Source organism: Botryllus schlosseri, chromosome 8 (assembly GCF_051294905.1).
Source record: "Botryllus schlosseri isolate E-star chromosome 8, Bs_hap1, whole genome shotgun sequence".
Taxonomy (NCBI): Eukaryota; Metazoa; Chordata; class Ascidiacea; order Stolidobranchia; family Styelidae; genus Botryllus; species Botryllus schlosseri.
The window spans coordinates 12611725-12634311 of record NC_137243.1 but is presented as its reverse complement, the minus strand read 5'-3'; the positions used below and the strand labels follow the sequence as shown (position 1 = coordinate 12634311).

Below are 22587 nucleotides of genomic sequence, written 5' to 3'. Positions count from 1 at the left end.
CATAAGTGCTTTAAAAGCGTTGATGAATCCGTTGTGACTTTCGATTTGCAGCAAGTGGTGTGGGCTATGCCGGTAAACCTAGTTTCAGCTTCAAGTCACGCGCAGCATATTGTCGAAAGCAACCACCGCTTCCAGTATGGATAGTAACAAATAAGCTCGCGCATCTGTCCGTGCTGTGTGCGGTGTTCATGTGGACTGTGCAGCCTCATTTTTCTGCCGCTGACGCAGAGCCGGAACCGCCAGGTGGCTGCTACGCCACTTATCGTACAATAGAATGCATACTGTTGGATTCGACCGTGCAATATAATGCATAGACCTACTGCTGGATTTGACTTGTCAGAGACGTGGACATTGGACAAACAATATGGATTGTTGGATTATTGGATTGTCTTTTCCAGTACTTCCTGACAGTTATTTTGGAACTTGCACAATGTTGGATTCGATTTTTCCGAACATGTCTCGTTGATGCTTAAGATTATGATCCAAAGCGTCAGTGTGCGTAGGTGGGTATCCCATCTTCTTTTGCGGACACCGCAATGGTAGAGCGCACACTTCGTATTTGTGAGGTCTCGCGCGGGATACCCAATTTTGATAACTTATGTGTCTACCTGTCTAACTCTAGCTTGACCAGATAGTTACCAAATATACCATCCTTACAGACCGGTATATAAGCTCCGCTGATTCAATAAAATATAACGATTGGGGCGTTTTTGCGTCTCGGGATTTCACGGCTGAAGATCGAGACTTAGTAGAGTTGTCATTACAAGCCACACAAAGAAAATATTTTGGAGCCTTCGTGATTATTAACAGCAACATACAGAGGTGGTCAGTAACGAAGTACTTCTACTTTTCGAAGTACTTCAAGTAGATTTGCCTACTTGCACTACTTCCTCACGTGGGTATGATTTTACTATTGTTTTTACTTCTATAGTTGACAGTTTTCAGGTTTTTAGTCAAAACTAGGCCTACAATAGGCTACCTACTTTTTACTTACTTGCAAATCGCTACTCCTACTTCTACTTAAGGGAACTTTCACGGTGTTACTTCTACTTGAGTACTGCCGGTGACAATACTTTGACCACCTTTGGCAACGGACGTAGAACATGACGCATGTAAGAGCGAGAGACACTGGTCGCAGAAAGCATACGTGAGAATGCAAGTCGCCCGAAAGCTTACAAGGCAAAGACCAATGAACATTGTAATAGTTATTATTCAGTGCCATGGCGCGAATGTTTGAAATGGCGATAAGTGACACTGCTACATATGTGTAAACAAAACAAAAACCGGGCCTAGTCGACTGAAATATATAAGCGACTAGGAATTACCTTGATACTGTAAAACTGCTATACTCGACCTCTCGTGGTTTTGTGGATATATATTTACTGCACACTCTATCACCTGGGGCGGGGTGACATTCTTTGCTTTGTGTTATACCGGTAATACTGTAATACTATTGTTCGATGAGGCCGATTTCAACACAATCTCACAATTCGTGAAAATGCGTTCGCGACGCAGCACCATTTGAGAGTTTTTCAAGTGTGTGAGGATACTTCGGGCCAAGGCCCTCGAAATAATTGTTTTAGGCACTTCATTGAATTGTACTTCAGCGAAAGAATTTATGGGCGCCGTCGTCGGTTTAGAAGATAGGCATGGGTCAATGTCGAACTTAGTCAGATGTACGTGCTTACGGCTAATTTCGGCACGTGAAAGGGATTTTTGTTGTTTATGCAAATACGGTATATCGGATTCTCACAGGAAACACTATTGGGCGCATGGCTGAAGCTGAGAACCGAACTATTGGTAAGTAATACTTAGTACTTACCATTATATAATGGTCATATTTTATCAAGAGTTGAGCTCATTGTTGCCAGAAAAGTATGAGATTATACAGAAACACACGTTCTGCCAACGTGCAAGCTTTCGCGTGATATAAAGTGTTCTGTTTAGGATCATGCATTTCTTGGAACACGGAGGTTATCGGACAGTTCCAAGTTTTCAGGAACGATCCGATAATGCTGCATAGCATCGTGTGGTTCTGCGGGGCGATAGGATTGCTGGTTGTCTGCCTGAATTTGATCGTCCTATACTCCATCCTAAGAGCAAGAGACTTACGTCATAACTCCGTTTATATATTCATGTTCAGTTTAGCAGTAGCGGATCTATTGACCGCTTTCGTCTTCGTCTCTATTTTTTTAAGTAAGTGAAAAAGAGAACGTTTTATATTTACATATTGCATCTGGCTTTAGGTGCCAGGATGACATAGCTACTTAGTCTTTTGCCGTTACAATAGGTATATGTAAACTTCCCGACATCAATGGTCTATCGGTAATAATCGTGTTGAAACTTTTAGAATTCCACGTTGTTTCGACGGATTTCGTAGATCAGAATACAACAGCAGCTTATACGCAGGAGCTCATAATATCTAATGACAGGAATCTCAACGAATATCTAATAAAATTGACGTTGGTAACAGCTTGCTTCACTGCGTCCATTGGAAGCTTGGCCTTGACAGCCGTTGACAGGTATGTCTGAACTGAATAGGTTTTAAGATCTAAACCTAGAACGCAAAAGTCAACTATGCGAGAGAAGGCCTAAGTGCTCTCAACGTCCATGACCAATAACATTGCCGAGATAATATAGCATAATGTTGATTTTCGTCGTAGATTTCGTAATTGCAGAAGCGTATCAGGGAATAGCACGGAATTAGTATACAATTTCGCATCAGACTGGCTGATAATTCTTAAGCTCGACTTGAGGCAACATCGCCCAGCGAGCTAGCATTGCTGGTCCTCGCATTAGGCAACGCGCCATAAGTCACAACTCAATAATAGTGCGTATTTTAGATTTATTGCAGTTCTGAAACCTTTCGAACACAAAGTGATTGCCACAAAAAAACGATGCATCATATCCGTGATCGTGATGTGGGCCACGTCGATCGCGGTCTCATGCCTACCAGTGGCTGGTTGGAAGTGTCGATTCGGGTGTCTCGGATTTCCGAAATCCGGTTGTTCGCACATTTATCCTGGGATATCACAAAGCTACCTCACGTTCTACTTATCATTTGTTAGTAAGTCCGTCCGCACTTTTTATAAAGATTAGTTCCGAAGTCCGCACTCAGTCAACTGTTTATTACAGCATCGATGTTACTTTTGGTGGTGTTAATGTACCTCTACATATTCATTATCGTATGGAGACACTTGAAGAGGAATTACGGGTTTGAAAACCCTGTTGTGAATGACAATGCCACGCGACGGAGCGTCAGACTTCCCAGAAAAAGTTCGATTAACAGCCTGTACGATTTGCAAATCGCTGATAAATCACCTGCCAGCGCTGCCAGTAAAATTCATGAGAGGCGGCAGTACTATCAGCTGCGGAGAGACAATTTTCGGTTCGTTCTGGTTGTCGACGAAAGTCAGACCAGCGCGAGAAACGACTTGTCGGAAAGGGATTTACAGACCTGCTTCAGGGGATACATCTTTTACGGCGGGGAGTGCCATCGGTAAGCAAAATCAGTTGATCCACTGATCGACATCTGTCCGCAATCCTTGTACAGGAAAAAAATACTTTGCGAAAGAGGCGTTACGAAAAAGTCATGCATTTCAACGGGGGGCAGTGTCGGTGACTCGGCGTAATCAGTAGCCTTGAATTATGGTCGCATGCGTAACAATCGTGTTTAAACACCTCCATTTAAAAAAATTTCAACCAGTGTTCTCACAGTATCACAGTATTCTGCACAATACACTGTGGGTGTCGTACTTCGCCGGACCACACGTACTAACAATATAGCACAGTAGGTTCCTCTTGTGCTACCCCATTTTAGGTTCTGACTTCATAGACATTGAGCGTAACGCTACACTGCACTCGACGTTAATTCCGGACAGATTTATCACTTATGTATGTATGTATACTTATTTGCAGCAAGCGAAAGAAAAATGCATTCGCGAACATATCTCCGGCCATAGCTCGGAAAAGAACAAACAGGAGATTGAACCAAGCAAGGAGTAGGAATCAGATGCAAATCGTGCAGACTCTAATACTAATCCTTGGTAGGTGTAGGCCTGCATGAAGATACTCCGGAGCTCGAGTATAACGGCACGGAGAAGTTTCTAGATTCCACATATAGCCTATGTATTGTGCAGGGTTGTGATGACTTGAGTCATTTTCTCAAATCACGGAAATGACTCGACTCGACTCTAGTCAATCTGTGTATTGACTCGACTTGGACTCGAGTCATTGCGCATGACTCGAACCAACTCATATGACTCGAGACTCAGACGGCCAAGACCGACATTTCATTGTAATTTCGAAGAATAGTAGAGTAACCACACTATTGGGATTTCGTCTATTGGTACTGGTACTTGAAAATGCGACCAGAAACTGCTCAAAGTGAGGAAAATTAGTATATTATAAATGCGAACCATTCGATATCACTAAACAGCGTTATAAAAATGACTTGGACTCGGACACGAGTCATAATACCATGACTCGGGCTCGACCCTCTGGTCACTGACTTGGACTCGAATTTGACTCGGTGGTGAATTGAAAATGACTCGACTTGACTGGAGTCAAAACTATAAAAGTGAGATTGACTTGTGACTCGGAGCCTTGTGACTTGGTTACAACCCTGGTATTGAATAATTGTACATATCATCGCCAGCTGCTCTGCGCCGGTCGCATTGGGAAGTTCTCGCTCGCTTAATATATTAACAGTTGCAGTTGAAGGCCTTTGACAATTTGTGCTACGTTTGGTCTTCGAGTGTACTTTTCAATGTTTTCAATTCATATATAGCTACCCCAAGTAGCCCCTGCATACTTTCATCGTATCGAAGCGGTAAAGTAACGATTCCACTTCTAGCTTTAGCGGGGTACCCTGTTTGCTCAATATTATCTATATTTTGTCAAGTAGGGGGACATTATGATTGACTTATTGCATCATTTTACCGGGGAGATCTTCATAAGCTGTGTTACTGTATACTGGCAAGACCAGAGGTAGTCAAAGTAGTCAAGAAAGCTACTCAAGTAGAAGTAGAAGCAGTGACGAAAAAATCTACTCAAGTACGAGTAGAAGTACTTCTTCCATAAGCAACCTAAAACTACTTGAAGTAGAAGTAGAATTTACTGACTTTAAATCTACTCAAGTAAGTAAGTAGTTGTGAAAACGATCGTAATTCGTTCGCATGGATTGTCAAAAGGTGCGAATTGACCTATGCGAAAGGTGCTGAGCTTGATTCATATTGATGCATACCAGGCGGTATTCCATGTTCGACATCATAAGCATTCGTCCGCATCATGGAATGCAAATGATAGTATTGATATGGAAATGCGATTCTAATCCTCTGTTTACTCGAACAGCACGTTTTAAAAAATATCATGGTATGGCGCACTACCCCATATTATAAAGCCCGTAGTTTAGTCAAAGAGCAATATGGATTTGTATAAGATACGGTGTAAACACTTTGCGCGATTAGTAAGCATTAATAAAAATATGGTGGATCGTAAAAATGCCATATTGTGTAGCTTTATTTCCGGAAATTAAAGTCATGACGACACTTGCTTTTATACTTCAACATGAATGTTATCCAGACAAAATAACTGATATTAATTAGAACTCAAAGTATATGAAACTGGGAATTGCTGAAAGTGAAATATAAATACTACTTCTAAAGCGGAAAATGTATTTCATGTCTTCAGTCAGACAGTTTCAAAGATGGTATGCTAAAACAGCTCTAAAACTAAAAAAAAAGTCAGAGTCCACTTTCCTAGATTTGGACACGCCATGGACTGCTAGATTACGATATGATAAGTAAATGTTAGATTGCAAAACATCAGTTTCAAACGTTATGATGAGCCATATATACTATGATGAAATATTTCATATGGGCGAAGGGCGACAATGCGGTGTGAACGGAACCACGTCAACCCGCTACTTAAATTATATTCACCGATACTTTCGTGAAATCATACAGGTTACTCCGTATCCACAGAGCTCGAAGCGCGACGAAAATTCCGGGCTTTACTCAACTTTTATGAAAATTAAATGATGATACTCCGTGGAAACAGCCCCGAAATTCCTCAGGCTATCTTCCTGATAAGAGGATTAAACTACTTCTACTTGACAAACTGAAAATAGCGAAAAGTAAGTAAGTAGATCACAAAATATTACGAAGTAGAAGTAGCGAAAATCAGATCTACTTGAGTAAGTACCAGAAGTAGAGGAAAACTACTTGAGTACTTCGAAAAAGTAGAAGTACTTCGTTACTGACCACCTCTGGGCAAGACTGATTTAACGTCGAGTCGAGTAGCCTATACATCCACATTAAAAACACATTCGTGTATAGGGGTGGCCATTGGCCAACCTTTTCGACCAAAGGGCCACATGAGATTTACGAACCATTGCGCGGGCCACATGAATGTAGGTAGATGTTGTTTTTTAGACATCTGATAGGAGCGAACCGGATAAGGTAATAGTAAAAATAGTATTTCTATCACTACGCATCAAATTCGATAACAAGCATGTCATGAAAACTCTGTGAGTCTGTGTATACTGTATACACGTCCTAGCCGCACTAAGCGAGAAATTTTTTCAAAGTTAATGAAGGAATTCGGTCAGTATAACAATGTTAGTTGCATATATTGTGGGTCGCCTTTGTATACTGCTGAGCTCATCTGGTCAGGACATGATTAATCGACGCTTGTGCAAGTTACTGTACAGTGTACGCCTACATATCAATATCGAAGATTTAAGTGAACATGCGCGTCTATCATTTTGCACGAGGGTTTCATCGACGACTACCTTTCTGCTAGTGCAGACGCGAAGTCGCACGTTCGAGAATTACCCTGGTGTATAGCCCCATCCAGGCTAGTCCAAATCCGAACCATTCAGTAACACCATCACAAATAGATAAACTCCATGACACACTTTGTTGATAAGAAGCTGATGAATAGGTTGAAAGGACCCAAGACCCAGTAGTTTACTAATCAGACGCGCACCTTGGTCGAGAAGGTGTAAATAAAAGGCATGTGTCGGTATGTCAAATCGTAGTCGCGTGCTGTCTAGTAAAAGTCCGAGCGCAGTCAATCGAGGCCTCAATGTTTCGCTGGCGTTAACCAAGTACCTGCTTGAGTAATATGGTCTTCTCTTTCTAAGCCTCCCGTTCGGGTTTGCTTCTCAAGTCGATTATATATTATACGTTATTCAATATTGTCACTGTAATCCATCATGTGTCCGCCTGCAACGCAGCCCAATACAGCGGTAGTGACCAAACGTGAAACCATAGTGTCCTATATGGTGTCGACACAAGCAAATCTCACGGCTCAGTGAAATTGTAACATGTCACATTGTCACACTTTCCATTTGGCTCAAGGCAATTTGACGGTAATTTTTGACCGACTTGCCGAGCATCAAATTTGATAAAACGGGTATCAATCGAAAGCTGACGATGTACTGCTTGCGAAAATATAAATTTTATTCCGCTCATGGTCCTGGAACCCCAACAATCAGCCCCAAATTATGCATTGTTGAGGATATTGGCAGTGTGACGCAACAATGCTGTCTGGCTCTCACTCTATAGCAGTGGTTCGCAACGTGGGCGATATCGCCTTTCAGGGGGCGATTTGGCGGTCTAGGGGGGCGAAAATGGACAAAGGGGGCGACAATAGCGAAGGGGGGGATGACGCGTTAAAACGGCTATATTGGAGTCAAGTCGGAGAAATGACCTTTTTTTTATAGTCAACCCACGAAAAATTGGTTGCAAAAGTGCAAAATTCGACATCGAGCCGATAAGTTGACCTTTTTTTTTCTTCAAGTCAACCCACCGGTGATTACAGTTTGTGGTTCACAAAATTTGGGGGGCGATGATCGGTGTTGAACTAGAAAAGGGGGCGATCGGTCGAAAAAGGTTGGGAACCACTGCTCTATAGTGAAACGCACTAATTCCCTTCAGGGGTACTGCTAATCTGTTGGATACCGTCCCTAACGTTCATGATCGCGGATCTGCTGAGCGAGATGAACCAAGGAATGAAAAAAGCCTTCGCCTTCCTCGCACTGCTAACGCTACTCAACTCGGCGATAAACCCGGTGATATACGCCATCAGGTACGAGGAGCCGAATGCTACCCTTGAAGCCATAACGGAAATACACCATCGCTTTCAGACTGAAAGAACTGCGCACTACCCTGAAGAAAGCTTGTAGTTGTCGACGAAGCCACGGCGAGAACCAGTCGCCCAACTAATGTGCCGTCACAACAACGCTACCATGGAATAGTATATAGTCTTTATTGACGATGTTACTGAAAACGGGGGAAAATGCGCGTTAAACGTTACAATGGCAGTTAGGCGATTGCGGAAGGAAGATGCATGGGTGCAGTGCAGGCGTTAGTCAAGGGAAGATCCACTGCCAAAGTTTGAATCCGTGATCAACCGTCATATATCTTACAAAAAATAATAGAGCATTCGTATATTTGGTCAATATAACTCAACATAGACTCTCTCGAGTTTTCGAGTAAAAGTAGTTACCACTGCCGGAAAAGAAGCTACATAGTTGGATTGCCTTCGCTGATGGAATTCGCCACACTAACATGTCTCTAAACAATATAGTTGGGATACTAATGATTGACCCATTCCCTACAACGAGCGGTGTGCAATGCACTGTCTGTGCAGCGATAGCCGTAAGCATGACCGTCTCCAATGATTCTAGGGCGGTTGAAATTCAGCGCAGGCTGGCCAAGCACGCCATCAATTTCACCAATGAATAGACACCATCACAATCACGTCACAATGTCCAAAATCGAGGACGAACGAGAGAGCACGCTTCTTCTTCCGCTACAAAGACAGCAGCCTGACGGGCAGACACAGTTGAACACACCAAAGCTGGCGCCAAGTATAATTCTCGATTATACTCGCGATCAACATGAGCCGTACCTATCCCATTGCGGCTATCTCCGATAAAATTCCCAGAACAACATCAATATAGCGACTTGAAGTGAGCGGAAACAAAGACAGCACTCTGGTTTAATGCGAGCATATCGCACGCGAGTAGTTGGAAAAAAGAGCGTCGAGTAGCGACTTTACTGTAGTTGACAGAAAAACTGTATAGAACATAAGGAATTTAGTATATAGGAGAAAAAAAACGTAAAACTGCCACGATCGGCACGTTATAAAAAATATCGTTACAAAAACCCTCGTCCCGAATGGAAAGCAGCGTGTGTGTGTATTCGACAGGCATTGGTGGATTACACGCAGTCTCAATTTCTCTTGTACTTGGTGAACAGGTTATACAGCACGCGCAGGGTCGATTTCAAATCACAGTTGGCCACATCTGAAAGGCAAGACGGTATCGCATCATGATGGCAATTCACTCCCAGATATCAGTCACAAGGACAATGTGACCAATGTTCTTGCTGGCTATAATATTACTGTAAATCAAATCGAAATATACATATACTCAAAGCGAGAGGTGATCAGTACCGAAGTAACTACTTGTGCTACTTACTAAAGTAGACATGCTTTCAGACTACTTCCACTTTTACAATGGATATTCAAAGTACAAAAATAGATTTCAACGAAACAAAAATGATCAAACCAAACGTTGTCGATGACCAAGAGAGCAGCAGCATTGTCATTGTCGCTTTTGTGGCAAAATTGTTGAAATCTGACCGCATTTTCGGATGCTAGTGAAAAAATGGATTTCAAGGCTGAATTGTCTGGCAACATAACACACAGAACCAAACAACTTTGGAACTGGCAATTCGCAGTTGTTACAAATTGTAACGTACAGTCAGTTTTCCATGAAATTCTTCGATAAATACCACGGTATACTGCTTCTGAAGCTGGTTTTGGAGGTACGGAACTTCAATATGCAATTGAACGGTATATTCGTATTGAAATGAGCCCGAATATTTTTTTGTTGACACTCGTCAGGGGTAGTCGTCAGCAACTACTAGAGAATTACTTCTAGAAATACCTGTACCATACCCAATCAATCAACAAGAAGTCACCGTTTCCTTTACGGCGTCATTTTGGCCGTAGAAATTGGCGGGTATGGCCGTGGAGGCTCATTGTGAGTGACCAGGCACCACTGTCGAGTTGACGCAACAGTGACCCGACCCTATATCGCTGCCGACCAGTGACGGATATCTAGTCCATCCCGTCTAAAATCGCTGGACCAGCACTGCCAAGGTGTGAAGCGCAATGCAGAATACGATACCGCACCTTCCGGCCGGGCTTTCGGCTTGGGCAACCCCGCATCCGTCATGAGTTCGAACGCGAATCGGACGTTGTGAACCTTCTGCTCGAACGACTCCGGAGTGAGGTTAAAGCTGTGCAACGGCACAAAGTATCCCTCCAACATTCCCATTAGCAGCACCAAGTACACGCCGTCAGCAAACTGAAACGCACACAGTCAGGAGCCAGGTTCGCCACCGATGTTCCAAAAGCACCCAACAACCAGATGTCAGTATTGAAGCGATTCTACCATTTCGGAGTACTGAAGTTCTTATTTGTTACGTTTTTATACTACTTTCCCTCAAGGGAGACTACTACTTTTTGGATTTTTATATTTTACAAGTAGAAAGTAGTTTTGCGAAAACATTGCATTACTTTTACGAGTGAAATTGTCGTTAGTAATTTTGTGTTATTCGCAAAAATGTATCTTGCATTTCCAAGTGCCTCGTCTTGGGAATCGCTAATTCTACTATTAATTCTCAAGTAGAAATTTATACCATTACTTCTACCGAAATACCAATTGTGATTACTTTAACATCTGCATAAGACCATGCCATTTCCAAGTGCCTCGTCTTGGGAATCGCTAATTCTACTATTAATTCTCAAGTAGAAATTTATACCATTACTTCTACCGAAATACCAATCGTGATTACTTTAACATCTGCATAAGACCATGCCCACTTCCATCTATTTGATTGCACACCGAAGAGCGAACTGTCGTTTGTAAAACCAAACTGACGTATTGTAGCACATATTATATAATATGTATTAGGCCACCCTAAGTTAGGGCTACCATATTTTGAAAATCTGAAAAGAAGACACTTTTTCAAAAACTTTTCAGACTATCAATACCGGAGGAAAATCCTGAAAATGGTTAATTTTTTGCACTTCGTTGTCGGTTGACTAAAAAAAAAGGTCAACTTTCCGGCTCAGCTACCGAAATAGCCGCCGTAGCGTTACACCAGTGCTGATTTACTGTGTCTCAGTCGAATTTTGCTCTATATTTAACCAGAATTCTCAAAGAAGAGGGCAAAACCTCAAAAAACAGGACACTTTTAAAAAAGTCAAAAAAGGGGACAAATCCTCTCAAAAGAGGACGTATGGTAACCCTACCATAGGTAATCGAAACATTGTCTCGCCCCACTGATTGTACCTGCGTGTCGAGGTCCGCAACCGCAAGGTTGAGCTTGTCGAGATGTTTGTTCGCAAAGTCGATCAGAGACTTCTTGACAATATTGAGTTTGTCTGGGGCGTGATCGAGCAACGTATCAAAAGCGTCCCGCTCTAAAGGACACAATGAAGTTATAAAGAGTTTCAAACAGAGGACGAGAAAATGCCGGTCTAAGGCGAACCCGGACGAAAATGGTCACTCACCGAATTTGCCTCCGATCATTTGACTGAAACGATAAAAACCGGGGTTATTCTAAGTTGGAGAGCGACAAAAGAACTGTTACACTCACTCCATGGTGGAGGTGATTTGTTCGTCGACGATTCTGTGCTCCAGCTTACCGCCGTGTTTTTTCACAACTACAACCTAAAAACATGGACAATTTGAAAATTTATTTCGGCCAGGTCCCATCCACCAGCTCCGGGACACAGTCAAGAGAGAAAAAAGACCACACTGGACAGAATTTATGTGACTTCCCACTCAACCAGATCGGACCTATTCCACATACGATGGCATTATCTTTGCGAAAACAACTAACCTTTATATGGACATCTTCCGGCAATCTGATGGGAGCTTTATAATGAGTTGCTAATGCGACGAGGAGATGAAGAATAGCGATCAAGTTTTTCGAATGTATACCTGAAAAATGAAATCGGAAATTAGCGAATAGCATTACAGTACCATTATAGACACTTTAAATTTAGTTTTCGAGTAAACTTGATGTGTAGTTTGTGAATTGGCAGTTCAGTTCGGTTCATATCTCGACTATGCTACAAGAGTAGATGCCGAAAATTTCCTTCCTAAAAGTCACAGATCAGTTTTTCAATTAAAAATGAATGTTAGTTTCTCATTCGAATGTTGACAAGGTCGCTCAGCTACCAAACGGCCCTCAGCAGTATCATAATATATATAGCAGATGATGATGCAGTTAGCTGATTATAGGGGCAAGATCAAGTGTGGCAAACCTCAATCTTTTCAATATATGACATTTTAGCTTTCTTTCAAGTCAATATCACAAAGTTTATTCATCTTGACCAGGGCCGGCCAACACATGTGGCCCGCGAGGTAATTTCCGAAATTAGTAATATTATCAAAAATGGATTGCACAGACTGTGAACTTGCAAGGCCAACCAAAAATTTGATTAGTCTGGCCGCAACACTTGAGATGTGATGACGAACATATCAGTTCCTACGCAGTGGCAGATCCATGGGCCAGTCGTATTTTGGTAGATCTTCGTACACTACAATAAAGCAGGATAATTTGCCATGGATTTATCATGAGTAAAAATTTTCTACACGCTTCGCGCAACATGTTGTCACTCGATTGCTTGCTTTTAATATTGTTACCCCTTTGTGAAAATGAAAGAACGCCTAATATATCAGATTGAGTCTAACTATATTCGCGATTACGAGACAAAGTGTCGTTCAACATATGCGACCTTGCTTTTGCGCTCGCAGAAAGACCGTCGACTATTAAACGTAGGCACAAAATTATTGATGCATGTTGGTCAAAACTTTCGATATCGATATGTCCATTGTCCAGACGACGAATAGTTCAGTCCCTGCAAACTGAGCCCAGCGATATACAGCAGGCCCGCAATATAGTAAATTGACAATATTGACAATATTGACAATACCTATGAACTTCGAAAAATTTTCGCGGCTAGTGGCCCGCGCAATAGTTCGTCAATCGAATGTGGCCCTTTAGCTGAAAAGGTTGGCCACCCCTGATCTTGACGATTAGCATGGTCTATTGAGTATCAACATTTCTGACATAAATTGAATCCAGTTGGCGATAGGTCAAACATTGAACAAAAATATTACTCTAGTGTAACCGGCAGCCGGCACAGTGCATAATGGATATCAAGCGAGCGATGAAGTCGCACAAAGTAGGCATACATATATTATTCTTCCACCAAATTTGTAAGAAGATCTTGATACACTAGTAAATAAAACTTGGCATATTTACCTCCAGCTATATCATATGTAGCCTAGGCTAAGATAAAAACTTTTACAAAATGTTGCGACCAGTTAAATCGACTTTCAAAATAACGATGCGGTCCGTACAAAAGAAATTGCAGCAGGATACTCGTACTCACTGTCCACACTCCATTTCGTTTCATTCCAGCTCTGGATTTGCAGTTGTTGGCTCACTTTGTCCAACACCGCTCTTAATTTATCCTTTTGACCTTGTGCGGTCTGGGTTACCTCTGGTACCTGCCGATATAAAACACGTTCAATGACGGTATAGTCATGCGAAGAATGAAGATCTTGCCATGGCAAATGAAGTTATTTGGAACAAGAAAATACGATCTACGGTAATTCTACCTGGTCGGGTATCACCTCTGTAATACATTATGAAAAAGTGTAAATCTCTAATCGTGACATGTTTTGAAATGAACTCATACCATCTATAAAGTCAGTTTCACAGTGTAGTATACTGAAATCTTATGAAAATCCCAACTTGTCAGAGAATTGTCAGCATGAACATGGCAGAGAGGATATTCAGACTGGTGCAACTATACCAAAACATCAACAATTTGTTTACACATGATTTAGAATCAGTAATTGTTTTTAGTATTAACAATTTTGAAATAAGAGTTGCTCCCAGCATAACCTCACAATACATAGCTCTGGAAGACATAAAACAAAGCCATATAGCAACAAACGAGCAATAACAATTGACAAGTTCACGTATGCGGTGAATATCTAGATTTCAAAATTTCATGACGAACCTGGAGTTTGACATCTCCCAGTTTTTCTAGCAACTTCTGAAGAACCTGCCCGTCAAATAAGTCTTCTTTTATATCTTTGACGATGATTCGTTGGTCGACAAGAACGTCATCAATCCATTCCATAAGAACCTGTTTCGAATAGAAATATTGCATGTTCATGTTTATAATCACACATACAGTCGACCGAATGTATTATATATCTAGCATACTCATATGACTAAAGTTTAGCAAAAGACAGGCTTGACTTGTACAATCTGCTATGTGAGTGTTTAGACCAATAGTTCTATACCTCTTCAGTTTACAGACCGGGAACTTTTAATTATGAAAATCAGCCTAGAATGTAATCAACAAAAGCACTGAACTCGATAAAAAAGAATTGGAACTTGAAATATGATGCTGTCTTTTTGATATTACACCTGTTATGTGTGGATACAGTGTTTCTGCAATGCTAAGTCCTGTAAAAACCACCAACTTAATTTTCACTTCTGGGTGTTTTTTGAAAGAAATATGTGACTTCGTCATTTGTTACATTCTGTCAAATGTCGCAAACATGTAGTGACGCATTTCATCAAATTTTAGAACGTCTCAAATATTCGGTGTTATTTCTCTGAATAATGAAAAAGCCTTTAACCTCCTGAATTCTGCAATTGAGAATAAAATTGAAATAAACTCGGCTGAACGGACAATGAGAACCCCTGGTTCAGGCAGTATTACCAAAATATGGTTAACAACATCATCGCATTGGAAAATGTCTGCCTGTGACGCTGACTTTGCCCACTGAAATTTAGACATATCAACCCTGGCTACCAATCCTTACAACTGCAAAGGCTTTTGCAACCCACCCTTTCAAGTTCTTTAACATCAGTAGCGTCTCTCGATTTTCGGTCAATCATGGAACGTTCCTCTCCTTCCTCCAAATTAAAGCTCTGCGGATCAATATCCTCCGGAGCGGAACTCCCCTCGATAGCATCTCTTGCTTCAATGTCGAGAGCATTCACTGGAAATACAAAAATTTCAAATCACATTTACTTATCAAATGCAGGTATTGAAAAGACAGTGTAATCTAATGTTTTTTTTCAGTTTGTGGCACACTAGAATATTATAAAACGCTAGCGACATACTAGCATGAAAATAAAATCTAATTTTCCCATGGTATAATACAATGGGTGTAACATATTGTTTACACATACAAATACGACTGAAACAAGGTTGCATTGTTGACAAACATTCCCGCATTTGGCATTTTGTTGTCAATTCCCAGCAATCTATCTCGTTTACAGCTTATAATTTCACTTAAAACAGAAGCACCATGTTCATATACAGCCTGCAGGAAGATGCAATTGAAATTTTGCACCAATCATGGAATAATATTGGGAAGCTTACAGTCAAAAACTCATCCATTTTTAGTGGAAACGGTGTTTCAAATGCTGAAATTGGTTTCATCTCCACATCGCATATGCTTATTTATTAGCAATTGAAGCAGTTTAGGCCGTCGACATGCTTCATTTAAATATTTCTATAGTTCTTCGACTTACCAAAAGAGACGGAGAGTCTATGGCAGTAAATGGTTTGGGAATCATTGATATAAATGGACGACTATGTTATGTAATGAATGATAAAATATAATTAGCTCAAAGGATATAGCTTATTCACCGGAATCTCTTTTCTTTTTCCGGCCAAGGGTCAACGAGAAAAAGCCCTGGCTTTCTGGTTCTTTTCGGGCTGGGGATCTCCCATGGGTGTGGGCCATAGTGAATTTCAGATAATATGGTTTATCGAATATATGTCAGTAGTGTGAGCGCCTCACAATCCAAACTAATCAGTTAATCTGATGCTGCCTCACTCGTCTACCCCTCAGTGCTAAACAACAACCGGCGTAGCGAAAAGTATACAGACTCAAAATATTGTGTGGTTCACTGGGCCCAAATATGGCTATATGACGTCACAGCTCATTACAGATAAGTTGGTCAAATTATCGAATTCTTATTGAATTGCTTATTCGATGGATATCATCACATAGATAATAATAGATAATGAGCATTTGCTGATTCCGTTTCTTCAGCGATCATATCGCTATTCGCCTTACAAAAAATGTATTCATGACTTCCAAGAATAAACGGCACGTAATATTGGCCTCGCGTCCATAACAGCTGGACGAGAATATGTTCAGTTTAGTTTGTTAACAATTTTATCAGATCAATACATTACAAGATTGCGATACACTGAAAAGATAGGAAGGTTTCGAAATCAGACACCCACTTGGTCCTGAATGAAAAGTATCCAACACTTTGTCCTCCCCCCACCTTGTTACCTGTGGTGTTCCGTAAGGCTCTGTTCTTGGACCTGTCCTTTTTACTTTATATGTCAATGATATCTTTGAAACCTAATCATTGAATACCACACTCTTCGCTGACGATACTCACCTCCTATCTCACGCACCTACTACCGCAAGCTTGAATGCCGTCACCCGTTATCAAATGCCCAAAGTGCATGAGTGGACGTCCCATAATAGCCTTCGGGTTAACGCTGCCCCAATTATTGGTCGTGAACTCCTGCGATAACCTAACCGTTGACATCGCTGGCCAACCAATTTCCAACACTAAAAATGCCAAATACCTTGGTGTTTTACTGGATTCGGACATGTCCTGGAAGAGTCACATACAACCACTCAAATCACAACTATCGAAGGTATGTGGCCTATTTCGCCGCCTTAGCTACACTCTGCCAGTCAGCGTGCTGCTGATACTCTTCAACACTCTATTCCTATCAAAGTTACAATACGGAATTATTTGTTGGGGTGCTGCCTGCAAGAATACAATTGACCCAATGCAAAAACTTCAAAATCGGATCATCCGTATCATTGCCAAAGCCCCACGGGGACCTAGACGTGCAACTGATAAATCGCTTCTCAAAAGATTTGGTGTTCTAAACTTAGAAGATATGAAAAAGCTAGAAATTGTCAAGTTTATGTATCAGTTCCATTGCGGTCAATGTCCCTCAAATTTCAACGAATACTTCACCTCGGAGACAAAAGCGCACAAGTACAGCACATGCGCGTCATCGAAGAACAACTACCATATGATCAGGACTGAATACAAGAAAACGCATTGCTCTATCAAGTATGCCGGACCCCAATTGTGGAACAGCATCTCGCCGGCTATCCGACAGTCGTCGAGCATGTCCGCATTCAAGTCGAAATACAAGCAATTTCTTCTAAATCAATACTAGCCAGTCTTCAGGATTACCGGACCACGACCTAACATCGACCTCGCCCTCCGCCACATGCCACCTCATTTTGTCGCTTGCGTCTTATATTCTCTGCATTACTTTTCATTCAGTGTGCATGCCTCTTATTTACTTCGCCTAGGCTAAGGTGGGTGTCTGATCTTAATGGCTACTCCAAGTTTGTTTCGACACCTTCTTATCTTTTCATTGTATCGCAGTCTTGTGATGTTTTGAAACGATGAAAATATTAATAAACCGGATTGATTGATTGAACATAAAAGGATAAAGCGACAAAATAAGGTGGCATGTGACGGAAGGTGAGATAGTAATAACATAACATAACATGGTTGGGTTATATTTTTGATCTGAACAAGTCACACACAATGTACAATGCGATAAGGAACAATGCGATGTCATGAACAGATAGGAGGATGTCGAAAGACACGCATCAGTAGCGATCCTTTACTCTAACATCCACCTCGACCTAGAGTGCCCGATGTCACAGTTCTTTTTCGATGTTGATCTCTTTGCAGCCGCGGCCCTTTCTACTAGTTCTTTCCATTCATTGTGAGTGCTTTCTTTCGTCGGGTCTTTGTCTGGACTTTTTTGTCGCCGTATGAACGGCAACGGCAGGGGAAGAGGAGCCCAGACAAACCTCCGACGGGAATCGAACCCGGTCCGTCTGCGTGCTAGGCGCTTATCGTAAATTCGTAACCACTACACTATCTCCCCCACAATGTCAGATTGTTGTCCGGTAATCTTGACGTCTGTTTTGTAATAATTGTTAGTCCACCCAGTGGACTGTACTAGGTAGTCGGTATACCTGCACTACCGCCAAGCAAATAATGCCAAAGTTAAACAACAGCAGTGCTACCGAAGGTGTAGAAAATAAACGGTGGATATGGATACTTGAATAGGGGGGGGGGTCGATATGACATGAGTTTTCAAAACTAATGACACGCTCAGGTCGCTCAGCTGTGGGTGAGCACTGAGCAGCATCGGCTGCATCTGATAATTTCAGTGCGTATAAGCACTGAAAAGAATAATTCGAAACTAACAAGATATTCGATGAATAACCTCCATCACTATAAAGTCAATATTCGAAAATATACTTACATCCTTGTGGTCCCCACCTAGACCACGCCATCGTTTCAATATGATTATGATTACACTATGATAGCAAAATTCCCAAGCTGTGATAATAAGAACTGTATCAAATTATATGTTGCTCATAAAAATTTCCATATTTGTGTGTCTGTTATCGACTGTAGAGCCCATACGCGATAGGCCTATCGGATTTCTGAGCCGATGCCGATGAAACCGATCACCTTCACCGATAACCCAGACATATCCAGCCGTTATTTAAAATATATAGCATAAGGTGCATCTGCAATACTTCAGATCATTTAAGATCAACAGCTGCATCCGGACATCCTAGTTATCTGACTCCCTTACCTAGGGTTACCATATTTTGGAATCGCAAAAAGAGGACACTTTTTCAAAATTTTCAGCGGTAGAATACCGAGCTAGGTAGTGTAATGGTTATGGGTCCGGCTTTTCGATCGGTAGGTCGTGGGCTCGATCCCCGGCCGGGTCATACCAAAGACTCGAAAATTGGTAACCGCAGCTCTCCTGCTAGGCGCTCACCAATCACGAATGGCTTGGAGGAGAAAAAAGCGGGGGCGCAGACTTGATGGCCTCACGGCCGTATCGCAACTCCGTCGTCAAAGCATCTCGATGATGCAGGCGAGAAAGAATATCATATCTCTTTTCGGCGTACAATCCGGAAAAAAGTAAATTGTGCACGACATTGTGGTTGGTTGACTAAAAAAAGATCATCACTTTCGTTCGTTAGCGTCATTTATGCCCATTGTCGCCATCGAATCTATCCGCGCTATCTTAGCTCTAAATGATGTAAAGGAGGACGAATTTCCAAAAAGGAGGACATTTTCAAAAACCTGAAAAAGGAGGGCAAATCCTCCTAAAGGAGGACGTATGGTAGCCTAACCCGGCCTTACCATGCTCTGACATCACGAAATTAACGATATTTATTCAAAGTGTGATATATATTGATCGATATTATCGGCGAACCTCTAATCAATTATTATCGACACGCAACAATTTAGTACAATATTTGGCTATCCAATGTAGGCTAACTATAGAAATACATATGGTAATTCACGTGATCGAATATAATGAAGCGTTGTAACCAATAATCGCGATCGTTTCACAGTATGCGCTAAGCTGCACTGCTACATCAGTATACGTATAAATGCTATTCTTACACATTGATATGCGCATTTCCAAATTTTACTATAATAGTCCTCTTCGCTGCAAGACTCAAACGCCTGTGGATAACGTAAGATCGCTATTGTCTGACCAGCTCTTATTATATACTGAGAAATATATTTTGAGCTGTTTCTCCGTTTCATATCGTAAGTCGGTCTTTAATACCAATCTCACAGGAAATATAAGTTGATGCAGTCAAGAAATTCTATGCATCACACCGTGCAGTTGGTTTGAAAGGAATAGCCTATAGTATGACGCATTCACTCACATATCATTCACTCATTACGTCATAGAAAGTATCCAGTCGTCTGCGTGGGTGGAAACAGAAAATACGGAAACGTGTTATGCTTAGGCTATTCTTGATATGTCTGAGTTCTGCATAGTGGATGCTATTAACTCCTCCCCGTTGATGAATATACAGAGGTGGACACTTGGCAAAGGTTTTGGCATGGTCTTCATACATTTCTATTAATAACTCAAGTTCAGAGGCGTCCATACTGGTCATATTAACGATGAAGTATACTTCGGCTTTTTGGAGGTATTCAAGCACGTGGTTTGCCCCGCTCAATCAAGTGATCATGTTTTCAGACGACTTGCTCTTCTACTTCAGCAGAATTTAAGCCAACTTGGCAACTTTGAAGTAGCCAGGGACATAAGGGGGGTCATGCCCCCTCATAAGATTCATGAATTTTCGTAAGCTAACATAGATAAGTAGAGTATTTTTCGGCAGACGAGTACAACTTGAAATTTTTCTTCGCGTTTCGCGTGATTTAATTAGTGTCACTACATTTCTTGATTTTATCAAGGGTACCCTCTCCTCAATAATTTATTATTTTCATAAATACGGATAATATCGAAAAATGGCTCTAACTGTACTCCTAGCTTCGCACGAGACCGTTGGAATGCCATGTATAGGGGTGTTGATAATGCGGGTAGGGACAATTAGGGGTACCGGAATTGTGGCGTCGGCCATTTTCGCGCCAGAACACACAAAAACATATTAAGCATCGGCCAACATGCGACTCCGCAAAATGCGATCCCAGAGAGACGGATGGTGATAAAACTGACGCATGTTTGCAAAAGCCTTTGATATTTATATGCTCAGTGGCGCCTAAATAGCATGTCCGGTCCTTGCACTATGATCCCATCGGTAAAATGCGACTGGTACAGGAACATAATGCCCCCGTGAAAAATTACGAATTTGGAAGGGTACAAGTCTGACCAAAGGAGCTTTTTCTTACTTTGGTCTGGTACGTGTGAGCGATTCCAATGTCTTTAAAGTAGCGACAATCTCCACCAGAGGTCATGAAATAACTATTGCTTTAAGAATTAATTAACAACAGTTGACCAGCACGAAGCTAACGTGCGTGAACCTGTGAACCTCGTGAATATATATTTTATACTGTGTGGAATGAAAATTACTCACGTGCCCTAAAATATTCCAAAAACAGTACCACTTGATCAGATCACGTATATGCAATACATGCAATTAGAGTTGCATTTAAAACAAAAATCAAATTAAAAAACAGACGTGTTTAAAACATGACTTTGTTTAAAACATGATTTTTATCGCTTTTTATAGTTTTTATGTTTTTTTAGAAATGACGTCACGAATCTTTAGTGGGGTTCAGATTGCCAGGACAGGAAAATTTCTCGCCAGCCATTTAGGCGCCTATGGACTATTAAACATTTATGCATATTGCATATATATCGAAGTTTTCGGTCAGCATAAGCCATAAGGGCTGTCCTTTTCGGTCAAGGTTTTCTCGCTGCCGATCGTTCTGCCACACTTCTCGGAGTCGCAGGTTACATGGCCTAAAAATTTATATGTGTTGGTGCGTCGTGGCGCGGTAATGGCTGACGCCGGAATGTCTTACTCAGACTTACTCACGGCCTATCTTGGAAGCTAATTACGTTAAACATCTCCTTGAACCCCAGAACAAAGGCAAACTACCCCCAGGTTTAGAACCACCATCATCGAATATATCATCCAAACGGCCTGCCCGAAACCGACAAAATGGAGATACTGTTATCTTGTAATTGCCATTACAATCAGACGTCTTTTTGTAAATAAATGTTATTTTTTATTTGTTTTTGATCGCTGTTTTTGCCAGGGTGATAGTCCCCATATTATAATTAATATGATGCTAAGTCGCCCGCAGCGCGGAGAAAAATTTCATGTAGCATAAAAATGCCCCAACATAATCTTGTTTATGTTGATTTACGAAAAATTATGAGCTTACTTCAAGCCTTCAAAATTCCGGACATTTAGGCATATTTTAAAAATTCCTCCCGGACGCAGTTTTTACAGTGAAATTCCGGACATGTCCGGGAAATTCCGGACGTATGACAACCCTAGGCTAGCGGCTCCCAAATGGGTGCCGTGGCCCCCTGATGCCCGGCGAAACCTTGCCAAGTGCGCAGTGAAGAAATGATTGAGTTGATGCATATATTTTATGGTGTGACGCCCTGGCTCTCTCTCATCTGTATATCACGTGATTTATGTCTTTCTTGTCGTACCACGTGACTGACCATGACCATTTATCAGCCCGTGCATTTCAATTATAAGCCAGAGTCATATGCGATATCCTAATCTCCATGCATATTCGACCAATATACCTATCTGAGGCAATACTGCCGTTGCATTCACGTTGAAGTTGTCAGATCAAGGACTAACGCAGGGTCGTGCGTCTACTACTAAAAGAGCTCAGTATATCTACCCAGCCACACATTACGTGGGACTCAGGTTACAACTCTAGCAGGTTATCAGACGACACGACTCTCCGCAATGGTAATCTCTCAGATATTGCGATCTGATTTTTAAACAAGCAAGGAACACAATATGATCACTGATCCTTTTTCCCACTTTTAAAATCCCAGATATCATCTCAATTTGGCTGTATGTCTTCGTGCAGAATGCCAATGGTGATACTGTCGAAGGTTTACATT

General features: G+C 41.5%; 3 protein-coding genes across 3 annotated transcripts in view; 1 reads left to right on the top strand and 2 right to left on the bottom strand.

The window, feature by feature from the left end:
- LOC145444712 (inactive hydroxysteroid dehydrogenase-like protein 1) overlaps window positions 1-22587 on the bottom strand; it is a 186542-nt gene that overhangs the window by 112154 nt on the left and 51801 nt on the right. The gene's annotated exons all lie outside the window — the stretch shown is intronic.
- Window positions 1423-8486, top strand: LOC145444459 (cannabinoid receptor 2-like). Its single transcript, XM_080322445.1, has 8 exons — window positions 1423-1800; window positions 1948-2196; window positions 2351-2522; window positions 2844-3067; window positions 3136-3499; window positions 3919-4046; window positions 7944-8094; window positions 8153-8486. Exons 1-8 carry the CDS (start codon window positions 1773-1775, stop codon window positions 8229-8231), a joined length of 1395 nt encoding a protein of 464 aa, XP_080178571.1. The 5' UTR covers window positions 1423-1772; the 3' UTR covers window positions 8232-8486.
- LOC145444461 (beta-parvin-like) lies at window positions 8256-16189 on the bottom strand. Its single transcript, XM_080322446.1, has 10 exons — window positions 15778-16189; window positions 14967-15121; window positions 14125-14253; window positions 13489-13606; window positions 11928-12028; window positions 11682-11755; window positions 11596-11618; window positions 11375-11505; window positions 10210-10384; window positions 8256-9316 (listed from the first exon to the last, which is right to left on the bottom strand). The coding sequence occupies exons 1-10, from the start codon at window positions 15872-15874 to the stop codon at window positions 9243-9245; spliced, it is 1077 nt and encodes a 358-aa protein (XP_080178572.1). The 5' UTR covers window positions 15875-16189; the 3' UTR covers window positions 8256-9242.

Coding starts and splice junctions, on each gene's coding strand:
- LOC145444459 (XM_080322445.1), top strand. CDS start 1,773: ATGGCTGAAGCTGAGAACCGAACTATTG. Junction 2,197..2,350: donor CTTCGTCTCTATTTTTTTAA/GTAAGTGAAAAA, acceptor TGAAACTTTTAG/AATTCCACGTTGTTTCGACG. Junction 3,500..3,918: donor TACGGCGGGGAGTGCCATCG/GTAAGCAAAATC, acceptor ACTTATTTGCAG/CAAGCGAAAGAAAAATGCAT.
- LOC145444461 (XM_080322446.1), bottom strand. CDS start 15,874: ATGGCCCACACCCATGGGAGATCCCCAGCCCGAAAAGAACCAGAAAGC. Junction 12,029..13,488: donor AACGAAATGGAGTGTGGACA/GTGAGTACGAGT, acceptor TTCATTTTTCAG/GTATACATTCGAAAAACTTG. Junction 9,317..10,209: donor GCCGAAAGCCCGGCCGGAAG/GTGCGGTATCGT, acceptor CTTGCCTTTCAG/ATGTGGCCAACTGTGATTTG.